The sequence below is a fragment of the Varanus komodoensis genome, unplaced genomic scaffold, assembly GCF_004798865.1.
Source record: "Varanus komodoensis strain SLA01 unplaced genomic scaffold, ASM479886v1 scaffold1, whole genome shotgun sequence".
Classification (NCBI taxonomy): Eukaryota; Metazoa; Chordata; class Lepidosauria; order Squamata; family Varanidae; genus Varanus; species Varanus komodoensis.
The window spans coordinates 13,744,447-13,762,279 of NW_025335268.1; the positions used below are offsets into that span (position 1 = coordinate 13,744,447).

The following is a 17,833-nucleotide window of genomic DNA, read 5'->3' on the forward strand; positions in this document are numbered from 1 at the left end:
ATGATGGGTAAGTTGGCAGGCTTTCAGGTGGACTCCGCCTGAGTGGTAACACTCCAAAGGCACTGTTCAGGTAGTCTGTCTTTTCTTCCTTAACAGATTTTTTTCTGGTAATTAGAAAGACAGAAAAGTTGGGAAAAATAGAGGAGGGTTACAAATGGAAGATGATGATGGCTGAACCCCTGGTTCAGGTGAGAGAATGCTATTGCATAATAAAAGCTGTGTCTGGAAGTACCCCAGGTGAAGGAAATATAGGGTTATAGGAAACAAAAGCGCTATATGCTTGCACATGCTCATAAACACAATGTTTTTTTTTTAATTAAAGATAAATCCTTTTGCAAACATTCAGGTAATACTTGTCTTGATAATGGACGGAGAAATGCTAAAGACTTCTGCCTATTCAAAATAAAAGAGACACCCATAGGCACTCCATGCAATGTCATACTTCATCTATAATTAAACATTTGTTGATCAAATAGCAATAGAGTTTCTGCTGGTACATTTTACTTGCTTCAATCTGTAACAATTTCAGTTAATCAATTGCCACAAGCATTTCCCTCTAAAAAGCACTTAATAATGTCTGGTGACAAGTTGATTTACCTGCATTTTATGTCAGTTTTGCGCAACAGATTGGCCTGCAGCTTAGCAATGATAATACATATAACTCTGATAAAGATCAGGAAATTTACCTAGGAAAAAACAAACAGCAAAGGGTTACAAGATGTATGGTGAGCATGAACAGTGTATCTCTGTACGAAGGTCTGTATTCATTCTAATACTCTACAGAAGTAGAATGTGACAGGTAGATTATCCCTCTCCCAAAGAACTGTGTCTGCTCCAAAAGAGCACAGGGCTCTGAAACAGCATTGACAAGATTGGATACAGAGCAGTTTAAAAGAAACCTTAAACACAAGTGTAAATTAACAGCTTTGTGGGATCTAAAATGATTGACTGCCCTATTGACTTTCAGGTTCCATCCACATCTGTACACATGGCGGGAAAATGGCTTTTCTCTGCAAGGTATCACATAAACTGTAATTGGTAGCAGCCAGCTATGTGGCATGTGTTACTCTTTCCTGATGTGTTAAGTCAAACTGGTATTTGATCATCAGCTGACCTCAAGGGCAAAGACTGACAGTCTCCCTGAACCCACATGCTGTGTGCCCGAAAGGAGCTGAGGGGAGCCCGTAGTCAGCAAAAACTGGTTAGTAAATACTGGTTTCCTGTGTTATACTTCTCTGCCCAGTTGTACACACAGTATGTCTTAGCAGACTGCTACAAATTACAATTTGCGGGCAAACATTAGTCCAGGCATGGCGTTGGAAGTGAGAAAGATGACTGCTTTGGTTGTTTGCTCTTAAGGACTGCTGGCTGGGTTTCAGAAGAATCAGAATGTGAAGCTGAACTGGGGGCAGTTTGAGAGTGTGGGCCATGCTGAAACACTGAGATGAGAGAAGCAGAGCTGCTTATCTCAAGGCCAGACTCCCCAGGTTATTCCCAAGCAGTTCCTGGGAATGACCAAGATGTACAGTCGGTGGGAGGGTTCTTGGAGCAGGGGTTTCTCAGACACAGACCAGGTAGCTTCAGCTCTTGATCCCATGATGCAGCAGCAGCAGAGGAGGGCCCAATTAGAGGATTGGCACATGGAGAGGAGGTGTGCTCGCTTTCAGAAGGCCCCTCCTGAAGGGATGGAGACCAGGCATGCCCCAGGTCGGGTTCATCAAACAGCTCTGTGCATGCTCAGAGATTCATTCTGGGTGATTTGTACTTTTGGTCAATAAAAACGCTTTGCAAGGAAAACTGTCTGTGGCTTTTGAACGCATGAAGGAGGAACACAGAGATGTGAATGGGAAGGAGTGATTCTAAGGAAATCCATGCATTCAATCCATGTAAGCAGATCAATCCATGCATTTTAGTATAGTACATATCCTAGATTCCACATTTAAAATTCTTTAGACTGTATAGATGAGAAACCTTAATACTTCATTTGCTGAGAACCATATTATGAAAGGTGAAGCACACTTATTTGGAAAAGGGCTGAACTAAGCAGAATCTTCAAATGAACAGCTATGAAAAAATAATAAAAAGAGCAATATTTGAAGGAACTGGAATTCACCTATCAGTGAATTATAAATGTGAAGGCTGGAATGCTGGAAATTGTATGCCCCCATCCCCAAAACATTGTTTAAAAACCCAAGGCACTGCCTACAGTAGGGCTTCCACCGGTCCAAGAGCCAATCTCCCACCCTTGAAATCAAGTGGGGGCTGTGCTCTACCATGAGCGGCTGGTGCCCCTGTGCAGTCAAATCTGACACGGAAATTCAATGGTGCAGCAGTGCAAACCCCTCCTCCCATTTTCTTTTAAAGAAGGGGCACAGGGAGCATGCCTCATGTTATAAAGCAAAACTGTGCTCACTGGACACTTTCAGGAGCATTTTTAGGAGATTTAATAAAGGGAGGGGACATTCCCCTATGTACCTTGTTTTAAGGGAAAAATGTGCCTTTTCTAGCTGCTGTGCCGCTTAATTTTGGTGGGAAGCTTATGCACCTCTGACCTGCATATTTCGTGTCAGTGCAAAATATCAGTACCAATTCTATTTGTGTTCTTGGTAGTATGCCTATACAAGCAGTTTTTCCAACCCCTGGAAAAACTGGGGTTGGAGCAAACCCCTGTTCACTCCAAGAGATTCCAACCCCCTTTCCCCCCAAGGATTCCTGATCACTTACCACAATGGCAACAAGAATGGGCAGCCTGATGATCAGCCAGTAGTTCATGTTAAAGTTCTTGTTCCAGCAGCTGGAAAAGTAACACACAAGGAGGAGGAAAGCTCTAGTACATGTACACATTCATCTTTCCCCATCACACGTCCCAACAATAAGAGATGGTAGAGAACAGCAATATTAAGTAACAAGCAAAGTTCATTGCACAGATGGATACAACTGTTTGGATCTTAGGAACACAGAAAGCTTTGGGCTATTCTACAATGTCATTGCTAAGATGGGTACTCTCAGACCTCCCTCTTTTGCTTTGTTATGCAATTTCTCAATCGCATTTTGTTAATAGTTAACAGCCAATAATTATGGAGAATTTCTTCATCAGAAGGCATAAGACAGGTCATATGACAGAGTGGAAATTTGTTAGCTAAATTTCCTTTCCCATAATGGAAAAACTGAGCTTGATGCCAACAATGTTTTAACATGAGCTATCAAATCCATGAACCAACTCTTCTTCCTTCTTTTAAAAGCTTTGATTTGTAAGTGGAAATAATTGTGTTGTTTTAGTCTTCCAGGTTTGAAGCAATTTTCCTGTTCTAAATGGTCAGATCAATTACTTAGGTTGTTTGGACTTTCAGTGAACACCTGTTCAGTCCAATCTGGATTATTTTATAAAAAGGACAAACAAAACAATGCTTCGAACATCCATAGCTGGTTCTTTGCATTAGGTTGCTCCTCAGATTATTTGCAATCTACCTTCTAGCTATACCTGAAAGTTTTGCCCAGTAGCATGTAGCTCTCCTCATGTTTATGATAACACTTTCCTTGTACTCATAAAAATGAATGGTTATCATGCACCCTGAATGTGAGTGAACAGAGGGCATCAGTGGAATAGGTGCTAAACTTGCTCCCTGCCTTTGGCAACCTCCATCCTCAAGAATGGAGCCTGCATAGCCCCATTCTGAATTCTGGTCTCACTAAAGCAAGGATCGTCAGAATGTTTGGGGCCTATGGGTATATTTGACAATTTGTGGCATGCCCTCCTCAGGAAAGGATTCATCTAAGGAAGAAGAAGAAGAAAACTACCACAAGAAGACTCAACTAGAGCCAGGTAGGCAATCTTCCCTTGGAAGACCTTCCTGGGCCATCATTCTTGGACTTCCATATGGGCAGCAGGCAGAACTATAGGCACATCAGCCTTGGAAAAGCAAAGGGTCGAACATGAGCATCAGAAGTCCGAAGAGAAGGCACTGCATGGGCCCTCAAAAGCAACACACTGCACTGATCAATCAGCTGTGTGGATTTAAAGCCAACCATAAATTTGCCCAACTGCATCCTGCTTTCTGTGGCAGACAAAAGCATTTCAGTTTGGCACTATGCCTTCTCTGAACTGGACATGACCTTCAGCTGCCCACCTAGAACAGTCTCTCAGACACGCCTGTCTGACCTGGACCTTTGGCATGATGAACCTTGTAGACTGACCTCTGAACTGGACTGGTTTCTCCCTCTGGTTACTTCCTGAAGATGCATTAGCCTGGGCCAGGCATTTGCTAGCATAGGAGCAGGACAAACTGAGAAGTTGTGGACACCACAAGATGGGCACACAGCAAAGAAAATAGTTATCTTGCAGCCACCTGCCCTCTTTAGTCCTAAGAATGTCTCTGAGCTCCACATGCCGCCCAGAGGCATTTATCTGGAAAGATGGCAGTGCGGAGCTGCCTTGGCTTTACTTTGAAGTAATCTGGCTGTCACTACAAAATGCTTTACTTTTAAGAAAAAAGGAAAAAAAAGTGGGAGGACTAGGCACCAAGGTGTCCAAAGATGCCACATGGCATATCCCCACATTAAAGTATGGGAGGATGGTGTCTGGACAGGGTGATACCACTTCCCATAAAAGCAACTCAAAGGATTAAGGCATCCTTTAAAGATATGGATGATGCATTATCCTCACCAGTTACATTGCAAATGAACCTATATGAATCATTTACACATTACAACAAATGTGCAGCGAAGAGGCGTGAATGCAGTACTGCTACCCCATTGTGCGTTATTCACACTATCCTGTCTGTCTCATGCGTACAATGACACATGTTTGAAGACACAAACTGCAAAGGAAGCACCGGAAGGTATGACAGAGAAAGATGGAGTGGTATGCTCAGTTCCAGAATGTTGGCTTTCTAATGGACCACTCGATTTTAGATGCTTCTGTTGGTTTTCGGTGTACTTCATATTACAAATTTATTCTAAACAGTTACTTTTCAATGATATTTTAGCCCGTGAAGCATAGAACAATTGTATTTGTAATACAATTGCCAATATTTCTATGACTTGTTGGTAACAAGAAGGATCCCAGATACCTGTGAGTGAAAAATACCTTTCCATATCATATCATTTTGTAGAAATAGAAACTGGATAAATACGTGCGCCAGGGAAATGGTTTATTTTTCCCCTTGAACGCAAGCTTCACATGAACCAATGCTAAGACAGTTTTAAACAGTTTTGGTATAATGATAGTAGAAGTTGAGTAATGGTGCTTTACATAAAATTCTGCTACACTTCTTAGAGCATTAATTGGATTCTTACAGCACAGTGCAATTTAACTGCTTTTAAATGTATACAAACGTGCAATCAAAACATCATTACAGTAAAATTAAAATGCCAGAAAAACAAAAAAGTGTTAATGAAACAAAAGTCACTGATCTGTATGCAATCCCCTGCTTCCATTTTCAGCCCTGTATATTACTAGATCCCCAAGCTTAATACAGCCATCAGTAACAGTTACAGTTGCTTCAATGGGATCCACATCAATTGTCTGAATCAAAGGCATACCTGTCTTTGGCTAACTGGGAAAAGTGTCAGATGTTCAGGGGCACCAACTATTCTCCCATTTGTCAGAAAGACTCACCAAAGTGGTAAGCCCCTGTCAGGGTTATACCACAAGTATGTGTGGGAGGGGGGATTACTTTATTGAATGCTCTTCAATTAAAAATACTGCCTCCATGCAGAAAGTACAGCCTTCTTCCTGACATCTCATTCTCTGTGTGCAGGGAATTTCTTTATGGAGAAGCACTCAGAGAACTACTCACAGTCTGATGTGGTAGATCCCAGGCACTGGTCTACCATCTTAGTGAAAACTTAGTTCAAATAGTACATCTCTGTGCATGTCTAGGGATATAAATTAGAATTAAAGGGTAAATAGGTAAAAATTTTGGCATCAAATGCACATCTAATTTTTATACCTAATTCAGCCTATGGGCAGCTAACTGGGCAGCAGTAGTTAAAGCCAACACTGCCGGAGGATCTTTTGCAGACAAGAGCAGTGAAACTCAAGTTAACTCTGTGGAGATGAAGGCAATGATAAAATACTTCTGAACCTTCTTACCTTAAAAACCCTATGAATGAACAGTTCAAGATGGAATAAGAGAGTGCCAAAAGATGAGACCCGCCATTGTAAAGGCATCCAACAAGCTACTCGGGAAGTGCCAAGGGCAAGTATGGACAGTGCTCTCACTAAGGGCACGGACAGATCAGAGCTGAAAAGAAGTCTCATGGGTGACATGCACAGAGGTAAAACAAAATGTCTGATGCTGAAGCTGGAATATGGAATGTGGGAAGTATGAATCAAAGCAAACCAGAAACTGCAAAGCAGGAAATGAAACAGCTAAACGTCACCGTACTTGGTGTGAGTAGATCAGAATGGACCAAGTGTTTTAATCTGGAAATGGCGCACTCTGAAGAAATGGGGTGGCTCTAATACTCAAGATGTGGGATGGGCAGGAAAAGGCTACAAAATCCAACTAAATCGTCTCAATCAGAAACCCATTAGTGAAAAACCCATCAGTAGAGCCATCATTCAAGTCAATGTTCCAGCAACAGATGCCAAAGAAGAAGGAATTAAAACCTTTATGCAGGTGTTCAAGTGGAAATTGATAACACACCAGAACAAGGCGTGCTAGGTGACTGGAATGCAAAAATAGAAAACAAAGCAGAATCAAATATTTTAGAAAAACTAAGCCTAGAGCTAAGGAAAGAAAGAGAATGACAGGCTGGTGAGAACATATTATGCCAGTCCTCCATCAGGCGGCTCCCTCTTTCAGTCCAGGCCCAATTCAAAGTGTTGTCTTTGACATATAGAGCCCAAAACGGCTTGGGACCAGGGTACCTGAGGGAGCACCTTTCTCCATCTATCCCTACCTGTCTACTTAGATCCTCTCTGGAAGTCCTCCTCCATGTGCCCTCCCCGAGGGAGATCAAAGGGAAAGGGGTAGGAGGAGGGCATTCTCAGCAGTCACACCTAGATTCTGGAATTCACTCCCCAGGGATATACGGCTGGTGCCAACTCTTCTTTCTTGTAGGCACCAGGTGAAAACATTTTTATTTTAAAAAAGTTTTTGGTTAATTTAATTTAATATTTTTATATTTTGTTATGGATTATTTATTTCAATTTAATTTTGGTTAATTTATCAGTTGTATTTATTTGGTGTGTATGAGTGCATTTTATTATGAGATGTTATCTATTGTTGTTGTAATCTATTGTTTTATCTATTTTATTTGATTATTGTTTTATGTATGTATGTAATGCTGTTTTAGCATTTGTAAGCTGACCAGAGAACCTTCAGTTATGGGGCAGCATAGAAATGGAAATAAATAAATAAAATTGTGTGAAGCCAACAGTCTGTTTATTGCAAATACACATTGCAAATAACCAAACTGATGACTATACCTGGACATCACCAGATGGCCAAAAGAGAAATCAAACAGACTATGTAATTGGAAGTCAAAGATGGAGAAACTTGTATTCTTGCTGCCAAAAGCAGACCAGGACTTCTTATAGGCAAAGGTGTCAGACAAAGGTGTATTTTATCTTCCTATCTGTTCAATCTGCATGCAGAACATATCAGGAAAGCTGAATTATAACCAGAGGAAGAAGTAAAAATTGGTGGAAGATACATCAGTAACTTATGACATGCAGATGATATAATCTAAACAGCAGAGAGCTGCAATGATGTGAAACAACTCCTGATGAAAATGAAAAAAGAATGTGTAAATAAAAGCAAGACCTACCCTTGTTTTGTTGGGGACAAAAAAGTCCCTCTTGTTCTTTGTCTGACTGTGAAAGAGACAGCAACACCAGCAAGTAATTTTTTTAAAAAAATTCTTTATTGTAGGTGCACACAAGCAATAGAGAGTGAGCCCATCTCCAGCCGAGACCAGTTGTCACAGTCATCATACTTAATGAATTTATATATTAGCATTTTGTAATTAGTAACAGAAAACATCATAGCAGAAAACATTCCGTTACTACTGTTCATGGTTATCATGAACTACCTAGTGTCAAAACATTTTCCTCCAGGCTTATCTGTACAAATTCTGACCTTCTTGACAGAGGTTTATCTTATATTTTCAACTCTTCTGTGCCTCTCTGATAGAATACTAAGTAACTGATCCTTGTTTTTTGATGATCAGGAACATTTTATTTTCTTTAGTCCCTCCTTCTGGCCCTAGAAAATCCTTAAAGGATTCTTGGGCCATATGATCAATAATGTCTTATGGAGCAATCCCTGCCCATAGTATACATACAGAACTGCTAGCACCATGCTCCTGCTAGGGATGGGGCACAATCTATTTCTGCTGGCATTTTAGAAAGAGATGGCAGTCCAATTGCCTTGTGTGTGTGACTTGTCTGCTTCTGGTTGCCTGTTTTTCTTGAATCTGTTATGATAAATTTGGGTAAGAATCTCTTAAATCCAGATGGTAGAAGGGTTGTCTAGGTTGCTTTGAAAGTGTCATTTCTGTACACACAGAAGTATTGTTTCTTGCTTCCTTACGATCCTGCAGCAAAAGTCAGGTTTTTTTTCCTGCTCCTGGGACTAGCAAGTCTTGCCTAGCTGCTCTTGGAGAGTCAGTTGCAGGTCCCTTTGTACTGCTGACCTAATTAATAGCTAAATGTAATTAAAACTTGAGAAGGAATGCTGTTCTGTTGACTGATTTTGTCAGGTGAATGCAAGGTTTTCAGTATGCTCTTGGAATGTGCTGGATGCTTACTTGCTGCCATTTACACAGTCCTGCCCTTACTTGCTTGCTTTTACACTTGAATAAGCAAGATCTGCCCCCTGAACATCAACTAAAGCAAAAAGTCTACTCTGCCTACCCAATAACCTGTTTTTAATAAAAGATAACTGTACCTTTTACACAGAAGGGAGCCCATTCAGGATGAGTTACTCGGTTTTTCCCTGTTTAAAATTACTGATTTTCAATTTCATATATAGTCAGAACTGTCAGCGACTTTGGACTACAATGGCCCAGTCATTATTTATTTCTCAATATCCCTCAGAAGCAAGGAATTATTCAAGGCACAAGTGCATTTTACAGCCTGCCACACATCTACTAGAATATCACGGAGGCAAAGAGCATGAGAATCGCCAAGGCAAATACAAATACAATTATTGCTTTTGTGCCTAAGCACAAAGATTACCTGTTTTGAAAAGGCAAAAGATTTATGTGTTTTACCATTCACAAATATGTATACAAGGCTTGGGTAACCTAACCTGTCTGTTAGGATCTCCTGAATGTGCAGACCGTGGGTTTTGTTTAATAGAAATTGTAAGTCAGTGCTGAGTAATACAAAAGGCAAGTAATTTGCCATAAACATTTGAAACACATCTATATATTGATAACCTGCTATGCCAGTAGCAAATTGGCTGCTTAGAAACAGACAAACCTGTGACTTTTTGAAGCAACACTAATAACCAGAACAAAGGCTTCATAGTCAAGATCTTATCTACTGTGAATGTTTTTTTAAAGCAAGATTAATATGACACACATAAAAATGTTACACTATCTAAACAACTTATTCAAAGACAATTGCAAGAGCTGGATTCAACAAGGAATCTAAGAGTGAGCTGATAGGATCACCTCTTCTATATTTCACAGAATCAAAAAACAAAATACTACTTTTTACACCTATAAGAACTCCCTTTAGATTATTTCCCCATCCCCTGCCTTAGTCTTTTTATATACGTCTTTTCTGCAATTGCTCCACTGAAAGTACATTCACAAGAGGTAAATGCTTATTACAAAAATTTAAAAGTCAGCAATACTGTTTTATATTGTTATAAATATATATAACATTATAACATGCAAATCTTAAACATTCATTACACTTCATTTTAAAAATTCATTTTTAAAATCAGTTCACTACTGGAGAGGATTGCTCACTAACAATTCACACCTTTTTATTCACAGTCTTGCTCCAGTATATCATGTAAAATTTATTTATTTATTTATTTTTCGATTTATATCCTGCCTTTTTCCTACAAAGGGCTCAAGGCAGCTTACATCTCCTCCTCCATCTTATCCCCACAACAACAACCCTGTGAGGTAGGTTGGGCTGAGAGTCTGTGACTGGCCCAAAGTCACCCGGTTGGTTCCATGGCCGAGCGGGGACTCGAACCCAGATCGCCTGAGTCCCAGTCCCTCGCTCTTAGCCACTACACCAAATAAGTCTGCAAACACATCTGGGGTGTCATGGTTGGTCTTTGGCACATGCAAGCTTTCATAACTGAATGTGTTTAACTCTGAGAACACCAGAGCATACACTGCAAAACTTTTCAGTTGCAACTATATGCTCCTTACATGGAAAGAAATCTCATTAAACCTAATGGGATTTACTCCTAAGTAAACAGACAGAGGTCTGCACGGTCAATTTATCAATGCGCTTGAGTATGTTTTCTACTATGTTTCTTGGATTTTATCTTTAGAAGCATTACAAAAGGACAGTATCGAAATGGTCTCACAAACACACACCCCAAGTTACTTCTCAAAGAAACAAAGGTGTATATTTCTTTGTTGGTTTTGCTTTAACCATCTCTCTTAGAAAGATGTTAATTTGCTTTGAAAACAGGGTGAAACTTGGACATAAACCGACTGGATTAAGGGCCATTAGCTCAAACATGCCATGCTCTCAGAAACTGTTTTATAAGCTAAATTACATCAGCATGACTTGGATATGTCTTCGGCTTCGGCGAATGTGGCGGCATAGAAATTTTCTAAATAAATAAATATCTTTCCCCCTTTTTTTTTGCAAAATTAACTATCCCACAGACGATTCAGCTGTTAAAGTTTGGCTGATGGGAAAGAGTAGCCTGGTCATTGTCTTATCCACCATTCCAAGATTGGGACCACTGTCCGTGCACTCCTTTGTAGACAAGACATAACTAGTAAGCAATAATATAAAACTATACCCCACAAAGCCACTCAAAGAACAATTGCAGCTTTGCGACTATGCACAATAAAGAAGATTAATCAGTAGACAGTCAAAGCAAACATTTACAAGATGTTAAGAACCACATCACTTTGCTTCCACAGCTATAGACCTATGCACAGGAGAAAGGAAACTGGTAACAGGAGACAGACAGACAGCATCAAGCACAAATGGAGAGCACTCAAGAATCAATTGTCATATACTCTGAATACATTTTCTGAAAATACAGCTGTCCTAGACATGACAACCCCAGTAATCATTGACTAATGTCAACACTGTAGTAAAGCAGATGCTATAGAAAAATGCTCTAATTATACATTTAGGACACTTTTCTGTTTTTTGGTATGAATATATGAAGAGTAGGGTGCAGTAGTTTGCACCTAGGCATGCTACAGAGGTACAACATGGCTGGAACATCTGCAAATGGCTCATGGGGATAGCAATTTTCAAATGCATTTATTGTTCTAGTATTGCTAGTGAGATGCTAATACTGAGTGGAAATGTTAGTGATTTTTTAACGGATGCAAATAAATGGCAGCAGAACCCTAACAGGACCACAGCTCAGCTGATGCATGGCATGGCAGGACCCTGTTGCAATTGTGTATCCTGTTAAATAAGTTTACTTAATACATTATTAAAACATACATAACTGGGTGAAGGCCTGGATATGCAAAATACACATCTTTGTTCAAATACATCTATTTTGATATTTCCCCTTGAATTCATTTAAATAGTAAAAGGTAAAGAACAGTATACGTGGTAATTCAATTCATTCCCTTTGTGTAGCATAGTTTGCTATTACAAGTGGCCACCGACACAGAAGATAAGCCTGAATAACGCAAGTAAAATCAAACAGGCAATCATGCCCCTATTGGGAATAGCATCTTTCTTGCAAGATAATACCATGCTGATAGATGGAATGTGCTCTTAGAAGATTTTGCCATTCTCTGGGGTATCACAGACTAGTGCCAGCATGAATGAACATACAAGCCTTTCTGGATTAGACCAAAGACCTATTTATTCTAAATATCCCATAGAGACCAACAACTGGTCTGGCTACAGTGATGGGTTGGACCAACAAGTAGAGGCGTGATCCAAAAAGATAGAGGCAGTGGTGGTCAGTAGTCAAACTAATCTGGGAATAAAAGTATAGTCACTTTGGAAGGACCAGGCCCACACTTTGGGGATGCTCCAATATCTTACATTGCTGTTGGATATACAAGTGGCAACTACACCCATGAGTGCATTTTCCAAGGTTTGAAATGTTCATTCACTGCATACCTTCCTGAAGGAGGTCCTTCTGGCTACAGTTACATATGTTAGTTGTAGATTAAATTACTACAATGCCTTTACTGCAATACTTCCAAAAAAGGTGCTTAGAACTGCAGCTGAGGAAAAATGGGATAGCCTAAATGCCATCAGGGGGCCATTTTAAGAAGAAACAATTCTGTTTCCTCTTAATGGGCTTCTGTTTAATGCTCCATTGACTTGTCAAGCAAGTATTAATTCCACTCCACTAATGTTTATTTTCACTAGTATACAATGTGGTTAGTGTTGTCAGATTACCATCACTAGATATTGCCCTTTGCCTGAAAAATCACACATTGAAAATTGATGCAGGTATCAAACCCCCAGCAATGAGATTAAAGCATAGCTTGATACAAATAGCTAGATGAAAAACAACTTGAGATTTTCTTTTAAACTGCCCTAAGCATCCACACTATTATAGAATACATACTTCCCCCACCACAGATATTAAACTCAATAACAGGAAGTTTAATAAATTAAACTGCTCATAAAGGGTGCTGCTAAAATCAAAAATTGGAGGTAGTCTGGCCAGGTGTGATGACCAGGTGGGGATATCAAACAATATACCCTTCCAAAGAGACATATTTAAGCATGCAGAAAATGGCTGAACAGCAAAAGCTTGCGCTTGTTTAAGAAAATGTAATGAGAGGCTTTTCTAATACAAAACATGTTCTACTTAAAATGGGCTAAAACATGAGCAAATGCATAAGATGCCAATGCAACAGCCAATGCCAAAGCAATCCAGCCAAATTGAAATGGGGACCTTCCCCCTCCCCCACAAACACAACCCTCACAAAAGATCAGCTAAAAATCAGAACTGAACCAACCCCTCATCTTCATAAAGGTACTTGACAATTCCCCAGAGGATAACAAACAGCATTGGCACACCTGGAAAAAGAGGAAACAAGATAAGCACAAAGCATGAGACACAAGGAAAAAGGAACAGTAAAGTGAACCAAGCTTCTTATATATGAGCTTCTTAATTCTTTAGTTGCAATGAGAATGCAGACAGTATGCAGAGTTCATTACGCTTAGGCCATCTGAGAATTAGCTGATGGCTTTTAAAAATGAATAGACCATCTCCCTCTCTCTGAACAAATGTTCGTGTTACAAAATCATAAGCTAGATGCGTTCAGTTCAATCCTATAGTTCAATTTCATTAAACATTTTGAATAATGACTCCTAGATGCTTGAAGCTGTACCATACTGCATAACATGCACACATATGCTTGGAAACAAGAAGTTCAGAGAAATGAACTGTTCCACTGTCACAGTGTCTTAAATTATTGCTGGTACAAATTACAGAAACAGCCATCATTAGAAAGGTGGTCACATAATTCTGGTAGACAAGGAAAATTCAGTCTTTTTGGATTATAGGATACACAAAATGCAGTCCATGTTCAACAGCCCCTCTCCACCCTGCATGGACTTTATTGATGCTGTGGTTTAAGAAATGCTGTTACTGCTGATGGACAGATCTGAAGTAGGCTCTTATATGAACAGGGTCAAAACTGCTCAGACTCACTAGGCAGAAGATTCAATGTGGGATCTTTCCCATAACCTCTATTCTATGGCTAATAAAATGGAGTAGCTGGAAGAACCACCAAATCTCTGAAGGTAAGATGACCTGCTGGTTTCTGACCACCACCTGTCCTGCTAAAACTGGAAGATGGTAGTATTATTGATGCAAGCTGTCTCCACAAAACCCGTGCATGGATGATTTAGTTCAATTCAACTACTGAGTTACAGACAGTCACTACAGAACAAGGCTATAAAAACAAGGAAATACCTTTTTGCATTTAAACTTCTTATTCAAATTTTACTCCCTCTTATACAATCCAAAGTGAGTTAGGTATCATTCTAGGACAAAGAACTGTTAAAACATGCTGCGGTACACACAAATCAGCCTCCGTGTCCTGTGAATCAGCCTCTGTGCGCACAGTAGCCCCTAGCTGTAGTAGTAACTAGCTCTAAGAATACATACAACTGAGTACCACTGCTACTACCTCTACCACTTAGTTGCTTACATTCCTCAGCAGTACCTAGCTTCTTCAAGAAACAGAAGGAGAAAGCAGAAGGAAGATATTCCCCATTTCTTTGAGTTCCATCTGTCTATAGCAAGAGATAAAGTATGGCCAAGGAGGATAAGCGGGAAGGTGGTAATGTGATGGCAGAAATAGCAATACAGTTCCTGATGGTTGGAGCAGGGCTTTCCTGTTCCGATATTACACCAAATCACAATTTTGCACTACACAAATCTGGCAAAACCTCAAGCTTGGAAGAAACCTCCTCCTGTTCTGCAATTCCTTCCCTTATTGTCAATTATACTTTGTGCTATGCCTGCAAACCAGGATCTGATTCTGGTTTCTATTCGTGCCATTCAGGAAAGTAAAGAACATAGCTTGCCACGTAATGAGAGAAGAGGGGAAAGCATATGCCTTGACTCATTCAAAACTTGCTCACAGAAAAAGCTCCCAAGGTGTTCTTACTTCTTAACCGAAATTACATAGCAGCTGTTTTAGCCCCAAGAGCTGCTAGGCTTCTGTACATGCAAAGGCTGGTTTATTTATTTATTTTATTTATTCATTTTTTTATTTATATCCTGCCTTTTTCCTACAAAGGGATCAAGGCAGCTTACATCATTCTCCTCCTCCATCTTATCCCCATAACAACAACCCTGTGAGGTAGGTTGGGCTGAGAGTCTGTGACTGGCCCAAAGTCACCCAGTTGGCTCCATGGCTGAGCAAGGACTAGAAGCCAGATCGTCTGAGTCCCAGTCCCATGCTCTTAACCACTACACCACACTGGCTCTCAGGGTTTTGCACATAGGGTTTTGTGCAAATTCGACCACTGCCTAGACACAACAGAGTTTTACACTGAGTAATATGAATTTTGTATGTGTTTTGTGGTGTAATCAATGTTGCTAGACTAACTGGGTGAAAATTTCAAGAAAAAATTTAATCACACATATGACACCATCTTACCACTTTAAATTATATTAGTCCCCATGTAGTCTTAGAGAAATTAGCTACTATAAAAACAACAATGTAAGTTAAAACTCCTATTGAATTAGGAAGAAAAGCAGTACATTTTTTACTGTGCTGGAACCTATTTTAGAAAGTTGTGAAATTAGAGTGGTGGTAGTCTGGACAATAAGAAAATGTCCAGTAGGACCAGAGAATTGCTATCACTGAAGTTGTTCAACAAGGTTATTTACAAAGACAAATGACCAAGAACTTACTCAACCCAGCTGTGATGTCCATGAAATGCATTAGCAGTAACACCATGGATCATTTCCGAACCCAGACATGCCTTTAATCCAAGGAAACCTTTTTTAATTACTGTGAAAGCTACCTTTTTTGACTTTTCAAGGAATTAAAGTTGTATTAATACAAAGATCCAACCCTAGCTTTTGTAAAATGTGAGATGACCAAAAATGCTGTATTTCTGCAGAACAACAACAGATATGCAGAACAATAAGCACTATGATTTGTAGTAATTTTGATTTCTTGGCTATATCAGAAAGATCCCCATATTTTACAGTGTTACCTGATGTTTGAACTAAGTGGAACCCATTTACTAGAAATATTTTAAACAAGGACAGACCAGATAAAGCTATTTATTTATTCATTTATTTAAAGTTTTTCTATGCCGTCCCATTACTAAAAGTCTCTGGACAGCTTACAAAAAAGAAGCAGTCCACTTGTTTGCTACTGAACAAACTTATTTATTTATTAAAACATTTTTATGCCGCCCCATTCGCCGAAGCCTCGGGGCGGCTTACAACAATAAGTTAAATCATCATACATAACATTTTGAAATATATACATTAAAATAAAATACAAATATACAATATAAAATAAGCCGCCCTGGCCAGATAAAATTCAATAATATTAACATTTAAAATGCTGCTTAAATAAAAAGGTCTTCGCCTGGCGCCGAAAAACAAATAACGACAGCGCCAGGCGGACCTCTCTGGGGAGCGCATTCCATAACTTAGGCGCCACCGCTGAGAAAGCCCTCCTCCGAGTAACCACCCTCCTAATTTCTTTCACGGAGGGCTCCCGGAGAAGGGTCTCTCCCGCCGATCTCAGGGGGCGGTTGGGCATATATGGATGTAAGTGCTCCTTCAGGTAACCAGGACCCAAACTTCAGCACTCTGACTAGAATTGTGTTCCGGTTACCTGCTAATAACTATGATTCTGTTCTTATCAGAGTGAGGAGCAGCTACCGTGAGACTGTTTTAGCTTATCCATGCCATAAGATGTTAACATCAATAAACTGTATACAGTTACAACAGTCTGGTTATAAAATACCTATCAGCACAAGAGTGTGCATGTATGCTTTACTACCAGTAATGAATGGGCATGAATTCCTTGGGCATATAAACTGTTTAGGTGGAATGGACCAAGGTGTAAAAGTTGCTCATCAGTGGTCTGTTAGGCCAGTAGCTATTCCAGCACATTGCCTGTAATATTTCCTCTAACTGAAAATGCATCTGGCTGAGTGCTTGTAATTTTGTAGTGAGAAACTCAAAATAAGTCAGTGACCTGGTTTATATGACACGAGAGCCCATCATGGGTAACTAGCCTTGTGGGTTGTCATGTCAACAGACTCCACACTGCTTTCTCCAGAGTGACTTATCTGGGGGCAGCAAATCATTCTGATCACCATTCTCTCCCCAGAAATCACACCCCCACACATGGAGTATAATACTTGGAATATAACAGCATAATACTTGGTTTCTAGGTTAACTAGAGCTCTCAAGATGGGGCACTCTTCATTGGGGTGTACTTGTTTTAATCACAATTTTGTTAAGATTTTTTTTTACTGCTCTCTTCCCCAAAGGAAAACAAAATATAACAGTACCCTGAAGCTTCTCAGAGTTTGGAAACGGGGTATGTTTATAATATCCCCCTGCCTTAAATGGAGGGGGCAGGCTTATGCTCCAATTCAAATAGTGTCTTCCTTCCGAAAAAGCTTGCCACAGTGTTAAAATGTGGCAGTGTCTCACCAGGGGAACAGTTATATTTTATTTTCCTAAACTATTAATCTAAAGGTGACCACCTCTGGCTATTTCATCCTTTTAAACTTAATTATTTACAATGCATTCTCAGTGCAATTTGTATTGACACTTGTGATTTATAGCAAAGTCAAAAAAGTTGTTATCTCCCATGTAATTTGATCTCAACCCCCACCCTCCAGGGTTTCCTGGAAATAGATTATACAGTCATGTTGTCTCATCTTAGTCTTTAGTTATTGCCTGGATCGGTCAACATCCAGCCCTCTGTCTGACCTTTGCAAGTTAATTCATGTTGAGATAGCATTACAGCTGTAAGCTTGTTCCTGCATCTTTAGCTATTCCCATCAAGATGCTATCCAGAAACAACAAAAATATTACAAAGTGGTTTTTACTTCTTCGGTGAGTAAGGGGTAAAAACTGGAGGTGGGGCACAAAACAGCCAAAAAGCTTCTCTGGATCTATTTAGGCAAGTAAGCAATACTGAAAGTGTGCAATAAATTCCACTGTTAAAACAATTCATGATGTGA

At 39.8% G+C, this 17,833-nt stretch overlaps 1 protein-coding gene across 1 annotated transcript in view; it reads right to left on the reverse strand.

Moving 5' to 3' along the window:
- Positions 1 to 17,833, reverse strand: part of GLP1R (glucagon like peptide 1 receptor) — an 82,630-nt gene that overhangs the window by 15,221 nt on the left and 49,576 nt on the right. The window contains exons 8-10 of the mRNA XM_044450484.1: positions 13,111 to 13,171; positions 2,725 to 2,794; positions 598 to 686 (exon numbers count right to left, since the gene is read on the reverse strand). Of these exons, the coding sequence (XP_044306419.1) occupies positions 598 to 686; positions 2,725 to 2,794; positions 13,111 to 13,171 (220 nt within the window). The remainder of the gene's footprint in view (positions 1 to 597; positions 687 to 2,724; positions 2,795 to 13,110; positions 13,172 to 17,833) is intronic.